The sequence below is a fragment of the Ambystoma mexicanum genome, chromosome 12, assembly GCF_040938575.1.
Source record: "Ambystoma mexicanum isolate Mex_15411 chromosome 12, UKY_AmexF1_1, whole genome shotgun sequence".
NCBI lineage: Eukaryota > Metazoa > Chordata > Amphibia > Caudata > Ambystomatidae > Ambystoma > Ambystoma mexicanum.
In genome coordinates this window covers 923,422,453-923,440,583 of record NC_090936.1, presented here as the reverse complement: position 1 = coordinate 923,440,583, position 18,131 = coordinate 923,422,453, and the positions used below count along the sequence as shown (strand labels likewise).

Here is an 18,131-nt window from a genome sequence, read left to right as displayed (position 1 = left end):
GTCGTGTCGGTGATGATGGTTCTGTATATTTGAGACCAGTCTTCCTTCTCCCTGTGCCAGTATTACGTTGTGTAGAAGTTGCCAGGTCGGAGGTTGACGTGGAAATCGGGTAGGAGTGCTTGTAGTGTATACCCGGTTGTCGAGTGCTGTGGTGCCGCCTCTCAACTTTGCCTGTTCCGGAGTTAGGAAGTTGTCTTCGCCGAAGAGGTCTCCTAAGGTGTTTATATTGAGCTTTTTCACCCATTGATGGAAGATCCTTTCCGATGTCAGTGGGATTCCTGGGATGAACTTGACGGGGAGAAGGGGCGAGTATCTCGTTTGTACCTTTATATTTTTGAGGGAGTTTTTTTCCAGATTTTTTTAACGTTGATGGCACTACGTTCATGGTGGTGTTGGGGACGGGGAACTGGCCAAAGATGACCACCCTCAGTAGGTTGGGCGTCGCCAAGTCCCGTTCCACCTGCACGTGAGGTCTGACTGCCTGTGTAGAATACCAGTGGCTGAGGAATTGTGCTTGTGCCGGCCAGAAGTATTTCTCCAGGTCAGGAAGGGCTAGGCCTCCGCTTGTTACTGGGAGAGTAAGTGTTGAGTGTGCCACTCTAGCCGGTTTGCCCGCCCATAGTAAATCGAGGACCAAGCTTTTCAGTCTCTTCAGGAAGGATTGTGGTAGTAATATGGGGATGTTAAATAAGTATAGAAGCTTTGGTAGGATCACCATCTTAACTAGGGAGGCTCTTCCCCAGAGGGTTAATGGTAGGGTCTTCCATCGAGCCACTTTCTCTTGCAATGATTTGGCAACTTCTTCATAGTTGTCATGGAACACTTCCTGATGGTTTTGTGACATTTGTATTCCCAAGTACCGAACTTTGGATGTTTTCCACGAAAGCTGGAAGTCGTCCTTGAATGGTGTAGTCGCCGGGGTCAGTAGGAACACTATGGATTTTGACTGGTTGATTTTCAGCCCGGAGGCTGCTCCTAATTTGATCTCTTATCTCATAACTGGGTTCATGTTTTCTGTGGGGTCTCATACAAACAACACAACGTCATCTGAATACAGGGAAATGATGAGCTTATGCGGACCTATGACGAGTCCTCTGAGTTGTCGGTGTTCCCGGAGGTTAGAGGCAAGTGGTTCCATAACCAAGGCGAATAATAGAGCGGATAGAGGGCAGCCTTGTCTGGTATCGTGTTGCAGTTCAATAGCAGCTGACTTTGCTGATCCCACTATGATGTTGGCTTGAGCTTTAGTGTGTAAGGACACCAGATTAATGAAGCGTGCTCCCAGTCCCATCCTGGTAAGTACTGTGAACAGGAACGGCCATTCCACCGAATTAAATTCTTTCTCGGCATCGAGTAGGACTGCGATTGCTTGCTGGGATGGATCTAATGCTTCCATGACGCCAAATAGCCTTCTGATTCCAAAGGTCGTGTTGCGGGCGGGTATGAACCCTGCCTGGTCCACGAGTACTAGGGCAGGCATCAGAGGCATCAACCTGTTCGTGAGTACCTTTGTTGTCGAGGTTGAGTAGGGAACTGGGACGGTAGGATGCACATTCCTCCGGAGGTTTGTCGTGTTTATGCAGGAGGACGACATTTGCTTCACGGTTGGTCTGGGCAAGGGTTCCCTTTTCCCCGAGCTTCCTCGTATACTGCTGCTAGAAGGGCCAGGGTATTAGCAAAGGCTTTGTGAAATTCCCCTGTTAGGCCGTCTGGGCCGGGGGCTTTGGAGTTCGACAGAGTCTTAATGACTTCGATGATCTCTTCTTGTGTGATTAATTCGTTGAGTGGCTCTCGTAGATGGCTTTCGACCCAATATAACTGTGTCTTCTAGATATTCTAGCGGAGTGTTTGAATTTCCATTGTGTTTGGTGCTGTAGAGATCTTGGTAGAAGAGTTTAAATTCTTCCGCCATTTCTTCGTCTGTGTGTGTTAGCGCTCCTTGCGGGTTGCAGACACCTTCGATTGGAGTCAGCTTGCGGTCGGCTCTTATTAGGTTTGCTAGAAGGGCACCAGGTTTTTGTCCCTCACCGTACTGTCTAATTTGGCTGCCGCGATTTAGAAATTTTATTTCTTGCTCTGCTGTGGCGTTGAATTTCTGCAGTTCTGTTTTCAAGGCGGCCTTTATTCTTGGATCATCTGAGCTCATGCTTTGGCGCTCGTGGCTTTTGAGAAGATCTTCGCTGGTTGCCAGCTCCCGCCTGATGAGTTTGTGGAAGCAGTTTTCCTTGGCCTGGCAGATTCCTCTCGTAAAGCACTTTAATGTTTCCCAGATCGTGCTGGCGGAGGGGACAGAACCTATGTTAGCTTCTAAGAATTTGTTAATCTCTTCTCTCAATTTGGTAGCAAATACCTCGTCTTGCATGGAGCCGGTTTTGAAACGCCAGCATTGCATTTGATTTGACTTTTTGGACTCGTGTTTGTTCACCCATCTCGAATGTCATCCTCCTGCTGGACTTCCTTTATCATGTAATCTATGTGGCTTTGAATCATGCTGTGCCAATCTACAACCTGGATCCTGGCTTGCACTTGCTGTTCTCTTGCAACATTATCAGTATTTACCTCTGCAAATTGATGTGCTTTCTCTACTGGCTTTTCTGCTCTATAACACTGTATTTTGCCGGCTTTGCCTCTTCTTTCACCACACTCGCCGCTTCTCAGTCTTCTCTTCCTCTCCCTATATATCTTACCACCCCACCCCCTCCCTTCACTATATACTATGCATTTACACTCAGAAATGTTCGTTGGACCTAGTACGATAGTCGCTTGTCTGTTCTCATCTCCCACCCTCCCTCCCTTATTATCAAAGCTCTTGCACTAACTGAAATGTCGGCAGGCCTAGTACGATAGTTAATTTCACGTTCTTAATGTCTCACGGCCTTGTAAGAATGTCATTGTTTTGGTTTTTTTTCCTTGCTCCCACCCTTGCCTTGAAGTGCTTTGAAACATGTGTATGTATAGGTGCTATGCAAATAAACTATCAATCATGTGCCCCACAGTAGTAGCCTGTGTGGTGGTAGTAGCGGTTGAGGAAGATGAGAAAGGAACAACCGTTCTAGTCTTGGCAGTGCACGCACGATCTGTGGCGAGAGTTATGGTTGCTGCGGGGGGTTTTGTTTTACTTGTAAACATAAAGTCCCTTAAACGACTTTTTTTAAAATTTTATTTTACTGACATATGTTTTTATTAGTGCAACTTAACCATAACGTCCCTTAAAGTGTATATATATTTTATTTATTTCTGGTGTACCCGTGCTTCGCACAGTAACAGTCATTTCCACTTCAGTCCTGAAGTTCATTCAATAAACGAGTACAGATGTTGCGTGGTTGTCACCCGAATAACTCTATTCCAGCTGCTTTGATTTGTAGCTTTGAGATTGCGCAGCAACGTTATTGGTGTTCCGATCTACAGCAGCGACCTCAACATATTACGTGCAGGGTTGAAGCGTGTAAGCCTTGTACTTTTGAAATGGCATAAGTTTCAAACCTCCCATGCTAATGGTACTAGCCCTTCTTAAAATCTACTCAACTATGTGGGTGGGTGAAAATACTTTTGAGCCCTTGATGAGTATCTGTTGAAGGCTAGCTGCATGAATGGACACAAATATAAGGCCCTGAAAATAGTTTACCCAGCTATTTCTACTGCAGGTGCTTATATATAATGCAATCATAATAATGGAGTAAAGCGTGCTCTGGAGTCTAACTACAGCATATGGTAGTGAAGTAGATCGATTGATGTACAGACCAGATGAAACTATTGTCCTGAAATATCTGGTTAGCTATGTCTATTCAATATGTAAGAGAAAAGAAAGTAAGACTAAGCAGAATGGATGATTTGAGAACTGGGTGAACTATGTGGAATATTATAGTTTGTGGCCATCTCACTTTCAGGGTAGCTGGTATAAAGCAACAGGGTGATAAGATGGAATGTAAAGGAGTGTGGGATCTGCACTTGGGTTGAGCACCAGTTACAAGCTGTATGTAAACAGGTTACAGAATGAGGTTTGCCATCAAAAGCATTTGATCATGTGATCATGCACGTTCTCAAAGTGTCCACTCGTCAATATGATGCAATTTACCCCAACAAAATGAAATCTAGCTGAAACTGAGATTTTTATACACTAACCTACACTTCACTGTGAAGCATGGATACAATGTTTTTTACAGTAGCCATACTGTAATTGTGACAAATTACATTTTTAGAAATGGAATTAAATGACTATTTACAAATAAATAATGCAAACACATACAGGTCTTTGGAGGATAGGTTACAGTTAACTTGAAAGTATTATCCTGATTTTATTTCTGGTTTGCAATTCTTTTAAATAGGAAAAAAGAAAGTCTTGCCTAGCACTGCCACACAGGCCTTAGGCCCATAAGAGCAGAGGAGATGATTACTGCTGCGCACTTTCTTTCCATTAGCCCCTTTGAACTTGCAGTGAACAGAGGGTGGAGAGCCCTGAAGGCAAGGGGAATGCAGTGCGAGTTGTGCTTTTATTGAACAGGTTAACTTGAATAGCTAGCTTTGCTACACATGTGCCAATTTAATTGGCAAACCTGCAGAAATGCATAGCAAATTGCTAAGCGACACTGCTTATTTTATGCCTTGCTTTAGGCTAAATAACTAAAAGCAAGTAAGGTGAAAAGAACAATGTATTAAAACAAACCATGCCTAGTAAATGTAAGGCAGACTCCTACCTTCAGCAGTCCTTCCCGATCAGCGTGTGTGTGTGTGTGTGTGTGTGTGTGTGTGTGTGTGTGTGTGTGTAAGTAAAAAAAGTTCTCCTGCGCAAGCTTTCACACTGCGCTGGGCCTTACCCTAGAGGAAATATTTTTGGCTAGAACTACTCATTGCAGCCAGGCAAGTGTGTTCTGGAGTTGAATCTGCACTTAAACAACACCTATGGTGGGAGGAGGCGGGGGGGGGGGGGGCATGAAAACTGGCGTACATGTGTACCCCTTCAATGTTTTTTTTTCCCCAGAGACCACTCATCTGAATCTATTGGAACACTTCTGCCAATAGTTCAATTTGACGTTCAGGTGTTGACTGTGCAGTGGCTGAACATTGTTGGCCATTGTATGTGGCTACACAGGGTTTCAGATTTGTTTCTAGGGCGGCTCCAACAGACAGGCAGCTGCTCAAGCTAAACCACCTCCAATAGCAGCCACAGCGGTCCCATAATATAAAGAGGCCTCAGGATGATGACTGGAACAGCAGGGAGGCCTTTGTCTTCGGATGGGCAGCCCACAGGACACTTTGGGCAGGGCACTTTGGACATCGTCCAATAGCAGGCTTCTGATGCAGTGCATGGGCCTGGTTGGGCTCACTTTCCCCCCCCCCCCCTCCCCAGGGTTGAAGTACGGGCAAGGGTCTTCTGTGGTCGCAGCAAGGCATGACTGGCTTTGACAATGCTGTTTGTCCTCAGCAGCAATCTTCGAGAGCTTCAGTGCGGTGTCCTCTTCAGCACATTGGCTTCACTGGTTGGCCTGACAAACACCTGCGGGGTTCCTCTCTATCCAAAATTCGGACTGGGGGTAGCTCCAGCCACCAATGCAAAGGATCTTGTAAGGGCCTCTATAATCGTGGGCAGCCAAAAACCCCACATCTGCCCAGCAACACGCTTTTCAGGAATGTATATTGGGACCTAGACAATCCGAAAAGTAGTTTGTCCACACAAAGGCACTATCCTGGGAAACCAAGATGGATCCCGGGACATGCATTACCTTATGGTGAAAGTACAGGAATCTGTCCAGAAAGCAAGACTGCCAAGAACCGGACCTAATCAAAATGGATGTGCCATGGTCCTCAAAATGTCCTGTGGTTTTAAAAAAAAAGGTGCACGAAAGTGCAATGGAAAAAATCGGTCCTAATCGCATCTTTAAGTTCTCCAGCATTGGATCTTTCATGGATTCACATGCTTAGAATATTCCCCGTCGTCAGGCTGGGAATCCCCTGTACATTATATAGACCCTTTCCCGTAGGAAAACTTTTTCGACGCTTATGCGTCCTATCCACCTTGTTTTGTATCATGCGTGCCCGCGCCGTCAGGACGCCATGATATAAATACAGGACCCGCCCCCGCGCTCCTCCAGATTTCAACCGTCTTTCAAAGTAGTGGGATACTCGTGGTTACTGCTAGTCGAAATTGGGTTGTATTTTCGCTTCGGCGACGTTACATTCTGGATAAAATGTCAGGAAAAGCTTTATTTCGCCCTTGTGGGACATGTGGACTCAAAAAAGTCTATGAAGGTGATGCCCACATGGATTGTATCTACTGTCTCCACCAGCACCACACGGCGGATACATGCGAGATATGCCAGGGTTTCTCCCAAAAAACCCTTAAAGACCGGAAAAGAAGGTTGGTCGACTGGCTTAACGACGGAGCGGGTGCCTATCCGGCATCAGAAGTTGGCTCCACGGCCTCCAGGAGCAAGTCGGAACCTCCCTCGAAGAAGGTGCGGCCTGTCGAAAAATGCCCTGCGGACAAGCATACGGGGAAGCATGCTGGGTCTTCCGCATCACACAAAAAGTCCTCCTCATCCTCTAGGACGGAGAGGCAAGCGGCATCAAAACCCTCCTCAGGGGACCGTCCTAGGTCTTCCGTGAGTCGAGACTCTTCAGCCGGGAAGGCGGCAACGAAATCAGCTACGAAGTCTAAAGGCTCGGTGCCGGCTACTTGCTCGTCGACCCCGGTGTCGTTGACGATGCCTATTACTATTCAGGCAGCAGCGGTGGGGATTCCTTCGTCGACGGTGACTCAATCTATGGCCTGGCAGCCAGAGGTTTGTGACCCGGTCCCCCCCGAGGTCCTACTGCAGCCAGACACGGCCTTGTCGGTGACGTCGGCGGAAGGAGAATGTGGCATGGTTATGCAGCCGTCGGACTTCGGCTTACAGCCTTCCAATACGTCGACGACAAGTGCGAGTGGGGGTGTGGTCCCTCTATCCTCGACGTTGCTGACCCCCCAGACTGTTTTGTCTCTGGATGTGCTTAATACACTTCAGAAGCTCCTGCAGTGTCTGGATACGCAGATCCCTCAGCCTGGCACTTCATCGTTGCTATTTTCTGCACCTTCCGTCGACGAGCAAGCTCAAGCAGCTCGCTTGACGACCAAAAGCCCGTCGGCCTCCCAGGTGGTGAAGGATCGTCCTAGAGCGCAGGAGGAGGGTGAGCTATCGGAGTCCGATTCTATACGAGGTGACTCGGGGTCGGACATTTCCCTGTCACCGTCGAGAGACCCAACATGGAATTCGGATGTAGAGGTAGAGTCTACGAGGAGCCAGGCACAACCATCTCCTCCGGATGTTGTGGGAGCCTTCCATGCAATGATGGGAAAAGCGTGTTCCGAGTTCGGCGTAATTCCTGAGGAGCAAAAGAAAGACTTTTCTTTTTGATCACATGGGTCAAAGGAGGAAATCGGTATTTGCCATCCCAATCCTAGACCACGTGTGGCAAGAAGGCCTCAAGACGATGCGTCATCCGTTCTCGGAGCCGGCTATTAAGGGGCGTATTGAGAAAAAGTTTAAAGCTCCGGAGTCCACTCCAAAATGTCTAACATCACAGACTCTGTGGTATCGGCGGCAGCGGCTAGGAAGGCCAGAGTACAGCAAAAATGTTCAACCCCACCAGAAAGCGAGGCCAGGAGGCAGGACGCTTTTGGAAAAAAGGTGCTCTTAGTCGGCGCCACGACGGTAAGAGCAGCCAACTCCTTGGCAATTGTATCACGATACGATAGGGAGATGTGGCATAAACTAGCCCCTATCCTAGAACATCTGCCGGAAGAACATCGAAAAGCAGCCATGTTGCTAGTACGAGATGGTGAGGAGGCCTCGAACCACGCAATTAATATTGCGGTGGACCTAGCAGAGTCTGGTTTCAAACAAATCAATCATGGCGTAGTACTACGTCGACAAGCGTGGCTCAAATGTACTACTTTAAGACCTGAAGTCCAATACAAAGTCCTGGACATGCCATGTGAAGGAGAACGTCTGTTTGGAGACAAGTTAGATGAAGCCTTGAAGGGGATGAAAGAAGACACGGATACCGCTAGGTCTCTCGGCGCCCTCCAGACAGGTAGAAGTTTTCGCTCTTTTCGCCCCTTCAGGGGTGCTTCCGGAAACTCCCGCTTTGGAGCCTCTAGGGACCGTGGATTTAACAGGCCCTCATACTCCTCACAAAGTTAGACGTGCATCCCAGTCGGCACGTAGAGGCAGAGATTATCAAGCCGCCAGACGACGCAGCTCGGGTCCCTCGTTGACGAAGGACAAGCAAACCAGCAACCAATGACGGCCTTCGGAACGTCCTGGGGGGTCGAGTCTCATCATATCGACCAATGGAAATGCATCACCACAGATCGATGGGCTCTGGACACGATTCGCATGGGTCATGCGCTACAATTCAAAAACAAGCCTCCAAGTCTTCCGCCAGTGTTTTCGGCCCAGCCCCACCTTCGAGTTCTACGACAAGAGGTGGCGCTTATGCTGCAAAAAGGAGCGGTAGGACGGGTTCCTGTGGCACAGGAAGGACAAGGGGTTTATTCCCGGTTCTTCGTTGTCAAGAAGCCAAATGGAAAATGGAGGCCCATTCTCGACCTGAGGGTACTCAACAAATGGCTAAAGAGCTCAAAATTCAAAATGCTAAAGCTCCAGGAGGTTATCAGGTCAGTGCAACCCAGGGATTACCTGTCGTCGCTAGACCTTTAAGACGCATATTTTCATATCCCAATACGTCCACGACACAGGAGATATTTAAGGTTCGTCGTCGGGCGAAAGCATTTTCAGTTCAAGGTCCTCCCGTTCGGTCTCAAGTCCTCCCCCCAGGACGTTCACCAAGTGTTTGGCCCCTATAGCGGCCCATTTGAGGAAGGAAGGTCACCATGTCTATCCCTATCTAGACGACTGGCTGGTCAGAGGTTCGTCCATGGAACAAACACGAAACAGTCTGGGGGCCACGATGTCCCTCTTACAGGAACTGGGCTTCGCGATAAACTTCAGCAAGTCCTCCGTAGAGCCTTCGAGGACCTTGGTCTTTCTAGGAGCGGAGTTTCATACGCACACAAGCCTTGTAAGACCGTCCAGCGAAAGAATACAGAAGCTACAAAGCAAGGCGTCGGAATGGAGATGCGGTACCAGGGTGTCGGTGCGCAAATACATGTCCCTGCTAGGGACCATGTCATCCTGCATTCCGTTGATAAACAACTGCCGTCTGTTTATGAGGCCTTGCCAGGTATTTCTAGCGGACCGTTGGGCGCAGAGCCAAGGTCGCTGGTCCGACAGACTGGTCATCGACGAACAACTGGTACAAGCACTCGGTTGGTGGAGAGTTTCTACTCATCTAACGAAAGGAATGCCTCTGGTGGAACCGGAGTTCCAGAAGACTGTGGTGACGGATGCATCGCTGAGCAGATGGGAGCTCATCTGGATACGTTACAGGTACAAGGCCGGTGGTCGTTACAAGAGTCCTCCCTGCATATCAACCTGCTAGAACTGAGAGCAGTGCGGTGGGCTCTAAAATCTTTTCTTCCTCAACTGAGAGACTCTGTGGTGCGTGTCATGACGGACAACACGACTACAATGTTTTACATAAGGAAACAAGGAGGAACACGTTCCAGGTCCCTGTCGACGGAGGCACAGAAAATCTGGCATTGGGCCCTGCAACACAATATGCTAATCTTGGCGTTCCACCTGCCAGGTGTGAGAAATGTGGAGGCCGATGCCCTCAGCAGGGAAATGAATGAAGTTCACGAATGGATGCTGAACGACCGGCAACTACAACACGTATTCAAGAAGTGGGGACATCCTTCCATCGATCTGTTCGCAACGAAGGACAACAGGAAATGCCCGCAGTATGCAAGCAGATGGCTTCAGCAGGGCTCACTGGGGGATGCGTTCTCCTTCCCATGGACGAACAAATTCCTGTACGCATTCCCTCCATTTCCTCTTATCCGGAGGACGTTGCAATGGATCCTCAAGTACCCATGTCGGGTGATTCTGGTGGCCCCGTATTGGGCCAGACAGGTGTGGTTTTCAGACCTGCTGCACCTAGCGGCGGCGGAGCCAATGAGGTTCAGGAAGATCCCCAACCTTCTGTCTCGACAGGAGGGTATCGTTTGGCATCACGACCCGGACAGCCTCAAGTTGACGGCCTGGCTCCTGACTTCGCCGAATTTGGTCAGCTAACGATTCCGGAGGAGTGTCGTCGTATTCTGCAAGCGGCAAGAGCACCTTCCACAAACACTTCATACTCGTACAAATGGAGGAGTTTCTGTCAGTGGTGTGTGGATCAACCAGGTTTGGTTCCGCAGTCGATTACGCCGGAACAGCTACTTCCATACTTGCTGTTCTTGGCTCAAAAGGGCTTATTGGTGTCGTCGATAAAAGTACACCTGGCCGCCATCTCCAGGTTTACACGTCAGCGACATTCCGCACCATTATTCAGCGACCGCCTGATTAAGCACTTCCTTAAAGGTTTGTTTCGGAGTTTCCCTCCCGAGAAGAAATTTCCTCCGGCGTGGAGCCTCAATCTGGTGTTAGCGTCTGTTATGAAACCTCCTTTTGAACCAATGTCATCATCGTCTCTAATGTTTTTGTCGTGGAAATTGGCCTTCCTGGTGGCCATCACTTCAGCCCGACGTATTTCGGAAATCCAAGCTCTAAAGGTAGACCCACCATACTTAAGATTTTTCAAGAACAAGGTGGTCCTTGCCACTAACCCACAGTTCATACCGAAAGCTCCTTCAGTGTTCCATAAACATTCCTCTATTGTCTTACCTACGTTTTTTCCAGAGCCATGCTCGGGAGCGGAGCGCACGTTACACACATTAGACGTGAAAAGGGCTCTCAAGTTTTATCTTCATCGCACGCAACCTTTCAGGAAAACGAGGCAATTGTTCGTGGCCTATGGTTTGGGTGCTAAAGACAAAGCCATTTCAAAGCAAGGACTGTCAAGATGGGTACAGTCTACCATTTCGTACTGCCATTCCAAGGCTGGGAAGCCTCTTCTGCGACGCCCAAGAGCTCATTCAACTAGAGCGGCGGCATCGTCGACGGCGCTGTGGTCCGGAGTCCCTCTGGGGGACATCTGCATGGCGGCTACCTGGGCGGCTACACACACTTTTACCCGCCATTACTGCCTGTCACAACAACATGCCGAAGATACTCGGATGGGACAGGCGGTGCTTCGACACCTATTCCAATAAGGTAAGCCCCGGTTGAGGGGTTAGATCTTGTTGCAATTGACTGAATATTGTTTGTTTTCTATGTTAACAATTGATGATGGGTACACGACCATAGGGAACGGGCATTGTGAGGAAAGTATGTGAGTTTGCATGCACGCCTCCTCTTTTCGGATGGTACTGCTATGTAATATATTCTAAGCATGTGAATCCATGAAAGATCCAATGCTGGAGAAGGGAATAGTTTCTTACCTGTAACTCCATTTCTCCAGCATTGGTATCTTTCATGGATTCACATGCGCCCGCCTGCCTCCCCTGGACATGCAAACTGGTTCCCCCACTACTTTGGGGGCCGAAATCTGAGGGAGCGCGGGTCCTGTATTTATATCATGGCGTCCTGACGGCACGGGCACGCATGATGCAAAACAAGGTGGATAGGACGCATAAGCGTCAAAAAAGTTTTCCTACGGGAAAGGGTCTATATAATGTACCGGGGATTCCCAGCCTGAGGACGGGGAATATTCTAAGCATGTGAATCCATGAAAGATACCAATGCTGGAGAAATGGAGCTACAGGTAAGAAACTATTCCCTTCTGAGAGATGTTGAAGAAAATAAACTGATTCAAGGTAGCCCTGTCACTCCACTAAGGTGGCGTGTGCTACAATTTGAAATGTGGGAAATCGTGAAAGGGGACAGTCCTGCACAATTGCCTTTCTGGGCTGACCAGCCCTCCCAAGATGGGTTGAGCAAGATAAGTGAAGCAGAAAGCCTTACTTTGCTCAAATGTACCCTTATGGTTCAAGGCATAAAAAAAGCTGGGGATTCTGTTTGTCAATGGGAGGGACATTGCATACCACTTTAGTATTCAAACTGTTAAATAGGCGTATACTCTATAACCGTTCCCAAAATGGGTTGGGGGGGGGGGGGATATTTAATGGCATTCATTACAAGGCTACCACCTCCTAAGGCTCATCTTCTAATTTTAAAGTCCAACTATGTCTTAAGTAGCGTCAGGTGTTGGAGGAGTGTCCCTCGTTGCGCAGCTTTTAGATTGTGCAGTTCCAACACAGAGCTATGGCTTGACTTGCTGTATTGTAGAACCTAACATACTCGAGGCTCTGCAGTGTTTAGACAAAATTCATATTATGAGATAGGTAGCAGAATGTAAAGGTTCTTGCACGTTAATGCGCACACTACCAGGCCTTAATTTCTGAGGGGGGGCCCTAACGGGATTATTATGCCCAAGGATCACCACTACTTTGGGTAAGGCAAGTATTGCTGCAGTTGGACTTCACATGCTTTTCATTGGGGACAGGAGACCCAAGGGCTTATGCTAACCATCTCCCTGAACAGCAAAGCACCCCCACAGGACTGATGATCGTTGTGGATAACTGGGCTCGCAGTTGGACTGTGCAGCGGGGGGGGGGTGGTGGGAGGGGGTACATCCTCCTGGCTCCTGGGTGTGGTATGAGGCTTCATCTAGGGTACGCTCGGACACCAGCAGGTACTCATGAATGACGGGAAGACAGATTGATTTTGAATTCTCACAAGACGGGGGGAGGGGGGGGGACAGGACACCTCAGGAGCAGCAAAGTGGAGCACCTGCAAATTTGACCCTTGGCACTCTGTCAACATGGCGGTCAGCCTTCGGTACCATGCTGGCCCTTCTCCGGAATGCTGATCGACAACAATCTGAAAGCGGCTTTTGCATTGTAGGGAAGGTGCTCTGTTTCCAGCCCAAAGTCAAGAAGACGTCCATGTAACTAGGATCCAGGCAAAATGCAGAACAAACACGCTTTCGTGTTCTGGGACTAAGAGGATAGGATTTAGGACTTCAGACTGGCTGCTCTCACCAATGGAGGGAAGCACTTCTTGCAGGTCTACCAAGATGAGAAGACCGAGCTTTGCCATGGTTAACTGAGCCAATACTAGTCGCAGCCCTTTGCCATCCCTCTGATCCTTTTACACAGGATAGTTTGGTTCCAGTGGTCAACATAAGGAATTGATACAGATACTCCCTCTAGCCTTCATTGGAGTTTTGAGGAAAGACCAGTAATATTCATAAAAGTAGAAGCTATGCATTCAGGGACAAACGCTCTGTTCTGCCCATCAAGAAGACACTCTTGCTGGGTTGGGACCAGACGGTCACAATTTCCCCCATTCCATTTAAGTTTGCTTGGGCTGCCACGTTAAAACAGAAGATGGAAGTATAATGGCAGAGGCTCCCATACCATTGGACTAGTGTACTTCAAATGCAGTGAGTTTAGCAAGTGAGCAAGATGGTAAAAGGGCCTTCCTTGCCCCACGAATCAGAATTTAGACAATAGGTAGATATACTGGGTGACTCAACTATGGAACTTTGCAAAAAGTGAAGGTTTACAAACTACAGTATCGCTGCCTCCAAACCAATAGCAGGATACCTGTGTACGTTGACACTAAAAGCACTGTATCTTACCACACCTTAATCCAATAAGTACAAAAGGCAAGACTTGCTGGTAATATAGGTCGGGCGTCTGCAACCTTTAGCTACAAATTCTCATCCGTCCTAGCCAGCAAGGCCAAAGGTGGAGGCAGCATAAGAGTTGCAGTTAAAACATCTGGCATATCGCAGGTGGCATCCCCTCGATATTGTGGATGTAGGACTTATTGTCGGCACACAAGTCAAGTCCATAATTTTCTAAGTCAAAATGAACCTTTTGCTTTACAGGCACCATCATCACTGTGGATAGTTTAGAGATAGTTGGGCTGGATTTGTTTTTCATGTTGTACTTTCAGGCCCATATATTCAATTGTTGGTGTGATTCAAGTCATTTTAAAGGAAATCTCTGACCATGAATAACCAAGTATGCAATGTGTTTTCCAGGCATCTCTTTCTCTTACCCCGATGAACATTTTCAAAGCTGGTGCTGATGAGGAGAGGGCAGAGACAGCCCGTCTGGTAAGCTAAGCATTGGAGTTAATTGGATTACTCGTTTTTCAAAATTTTGAAGATTTAATTAAAACTTGCTCTAATCTTTTGCAGTCTTCCTTCGTTGGTGCCATTGCAATTGGTGATTTAGTTAAGAGCACTCTGGGACCCAAAGGCATGGTAAGAATGTATTTGTTCAAATATTGTGAAAATGTAAATGCTGTGATGGTTCAACTACAGAACTATTTCACGTGACCCCCTCAAAACTGTTTTCTGATGTTTTATAGCAATTTTCATTTTAATTTCCTTTCACAAATTATATACAGGATTTTTATTTGCAAATAACTCGCTCAATTTTTGAATTTGATAAAAAGAATTCTGCTATAGGTTCTGATGTTTGTTGTCTGCGTATTGTAGTGACCATGCTTCTCATGAGTTTTTGAGCATACAGCAACACTTGCACTAGCCACTGGCTGATGATTGACTTTGATCAGAGTAAGCAATTGTGTGGTGTGAATGTGGTGAACCAAGGTTTTTATGCCTTGCTAGTAGCTTGCAAGTTGAATTTCTTACCCGGGTTTACAATGTTCTGCATGTTGCCAAGGAAACTCTTGGGTGCATGATTTGGGGACAAGGGGTGAGGGGGGGGGCATTATTCATGGAGTAGTTGGAGATACATCTGTGACTTTATTCTGCCTCTTTATTCTGCACTCTCTTCAATCGTACTGTTGGGGATTTTGCGAATGATCATTGGTGCGTGGGTTGAGATGCCAACCGACTGGATAAGCAAGATTTTCACACATGTTTAACCAAACTCTCTCTGGGTAGCATAGATTGAGCCATAAGACTTAAGGTCAGTGCGTTGGTATATAGGTAAAATGTGTAACTTACAGATGAAGTAATAGAGGCCCACACAGATATATAAAAAAAAATTAGACCAAAACACAGGCAGGTAAAAATCAAGGATAATGTTTACTACATACACAGCGACCCATATATGTACACAATAGGTAGCCCCAAAGGGGTGTACCACACAGTAGTTTGGATTGTGTTATTGCATCACTTGATTACTTAAAACAGTTGCTCCGATATAAAGTGGGGAGGGAAGCGCGGTTAAGCAATAAGACAGTTAGCTTAACTGAAGCATTCCTTCCATCCCGCGACCAGTAAAGTTGCAGTGTTCTAAACCGTTCATAGGCAAGTACCTGAATTGCAGTTAATGAAGTCACAAAGATTCTTTCAAAATCCTTGGCCGATGCTAACCAGTAGGTAAAAGCACACATTGGTTAACCAACGGGTCCCCCCTAAAGGACTTTGTGGGGGGGGGTGGGATTGGTTACTCCAAATTCTTACAGGCTGAGGGTGTCCCAAGCGAGGAATACCTGAACAGAACATTTTACCACCCACAGTCGAATAAGTATTAAGGATTGAACTTGGCGTTCGTGAAATCCCTATGGGAAAAGGAGAGGGGCGCCAAGAATGGTATCTAACCCCTGAATTCATATTCTGAAAACTATGCCTCTCCTCTGGTAAGTAAAAATCACAAGGGTCAACCATGTACGATGTTGTCCCTGTTTCAGGTAGTGCAGGGGTTGCAGGTGGAGTGACTGAGGTAAATCTGGTTTTGGTCTGGCAAGTAGCATTCCAGAGGTTGCCCATACTGGACAGGAAAGATTACCTTTCACAATGACCGCTGCAATGACTGGTGCTGCAGCACATGTCCAGACAGCTAGCTGTTGGAGGGGGCTCTTTTTGTAAATCTTGGCGCCTGTTCTGAATCTCTAACCATTACTGCTGGACTCATTTGGAGCTTTGAAGGCGAGTGAAACCATTTTCTCCTCCCTCACCAGCATTCACTTGGTTTTGATGACACCATTCTCTTTTTAGGGTTTCCAGTGAGTGGCGGGACCTCTCCACTTTTGCTTAGCATCTGTTTTTCCTTTGGCAGTACTTTCACCCTATGTGATGTCATTCTTGGGACCTTTGGGCCCCTTTCAGTTTCATTTATAGTGCAGTGGTTAGCCCCTATGTTTACCAGTGCATTGTTTTTACATTTGCAGCAGAAGCCATCTTACATGGAGTGGTGCGGGGCCACTGTGTCCCCTATCGTTTGTTTTAAGTAACATGTTTGTTACTTTCAAGGCACCCCCTGAACAATGTTGGTAGGCAGATAACAAGTCATCTATGGCTTCAGCCCGTCCACGGCCCGATACTGCATAGGTGAGAAACGCTGCCCACTAAGGCAACAGTACCGCCCTTATCCCAGGCAGGCACAGCAGGACTTGGAGATAATTTAAGCCTAAGATGGTAAAAGCGGTCAACTAATGTAACCAGTGCATGCTTTAGACACAAAGCACATATGCACTCCACATTAAGAACTCTTACAATAGGTAATGTATGCATTTACACATGAATATTAACATAGCATCCACAAGACATTAAGAACACTAACATAACCAATGTATAAGCAGAATGCAACATGAAAGACATGCAACTATAGCTCACTAACATAGAAACACAAGTTTAATTGGGCAGCCATCTTCTCCAAAATGGAAGCCTCAGCATGCTTTAAAAAAAGAAAATGGTCTCAAGGCTTCTGCCGAGCTCAAAATGCTAAATCCCCAGAAATACAGACCTGTGCAGAGCTCGGACAGAAGCTGATAATTAGTGATGAGGCTGAGGGAGTACTTGGACGCTGAGGTGAAGGGACAAGATAGTAAATCCCAAGATACAAGCAGTATGTATTAAAGTTCATAAAAAAGCACAACTGACCTTTCTTATCAAGGTGCAGTCGAGCTAGAAGCCGAAGACTCCATGAGGAATAACTCAAAAAGAGAACCTAACACACTAAATTCTCAATAAATGCAGGATATATCTATTCCAAACATGGTCCCATCGTCTGTGACCCACAGTTGGAAACCACTGTTAGGACACTTTTTCTGATGTCCAACTAAGGGCTTAGTAAAACCATTCAACTGAGACCGTACAAGACTCAACTCTTAGTTTAAGACTGTCCCATGTGAATATATGGTAGCTTAGACTGAGCAGCCAGGCTTATTTTAGGAGGGATAGAGGGCTGTTGGAAGGTACAAAGAACTTGTAGTATACCAAAGGTTCAACAGAAACACTTCTAACCAGAAGTATTATAAAAATAAAGGTTTATTAGGAGTACAAGTTAGGCCAAGATAAATGTTGGGTGTGGGGGGGTAAGTACTTGGTCATACAATTATAAAAACACAATGCTTTAAAGTACACGGACCAAAGCCTAAACCTTGTTTAGAAAACAAACGGCATTTCTAGGTAAGGCGGACCTTATCAAACACATTTAATATAGGACACACCTATTCTTGGGGAGGACACACCTATTCATGGGGAGTAAAACCATCAGTTACTTTCTGATTTTTTTTTTTTAATTTTTTTTTTCTGTATTACAAGGGTAGTATACCCTAGCACTTGTGCAGGGAATCACTTGGCAAACCAACCTGTTAGGCAAAGTTTGTATGCAGTTCCCTCTGGTTAACATTATTCCAAGTCGAGCTGGCTGCATGGATCTGTATTCTTCAGGGCGCCTCCGGCCCCGTCGACATAAGCCAAATCAAATCGCCCAAGCAGACTCGGAGACAACACCAATGAAAACCATATGCTACCTAATAGCTAGAGCTCAGACTGAGACAGAATAAGTCTCCACTGTTACAGGGGCCCCTGAGGGAATTAAAATGAGCCTATTAAATACTAGGTCTCTGAACACACCTGTAACATAAACAACCCAATTATAGACAGACATTGACATATTATGTCTTGCCGAAACTTGGATACAAGACTCCAGTGGCCCTATGATCGAGATGGCTGTCCCAGAGGGGGGTTCTCCATCTTTTGTAAAAACGGGGAACATGGGCGGGGGGGAGGGGGGGAGGCAGAAGTTGCCATTATTGCCAAAAGTAAGTAGAACCTTTTTTTTTTTTTTTTTTTTTAATCCCCCGCTGCTGCTATGGATGTGAGATATTGCATATCAAATTAACATCCACTAATAACAGCTGTTTTAACTTCATTTT

At 46.8% G+C, this 18,131-nt stretch overlaps 1 protein-coding gene across 1 annotated transcript in view; it reads left to right on the top strand.

Moving 5' to 3' along the window:
- Window positions 1–18,131, top strand: part of CCT2 (chaperonin containing TCP1 subunit 2) — a 404,766-nt gene that overhangs the window by 86,025 nt on the left and 300,610 nt on the right. Inside the window, exons 2-3 of the mRNA XM_069629411.1 lie at window positions 14,035–14,109; window positions 14,194–14,259. Coding sequence (XP_069485512.1) covers window positions 14,035–14,109; window positions 14,194–14,259 — 141 coding nt within the window. The remainder of the gene's footprint in view (window positions 1–14,034; window positions 14,110–14,193; window positions 14,260–18,131) is intronic.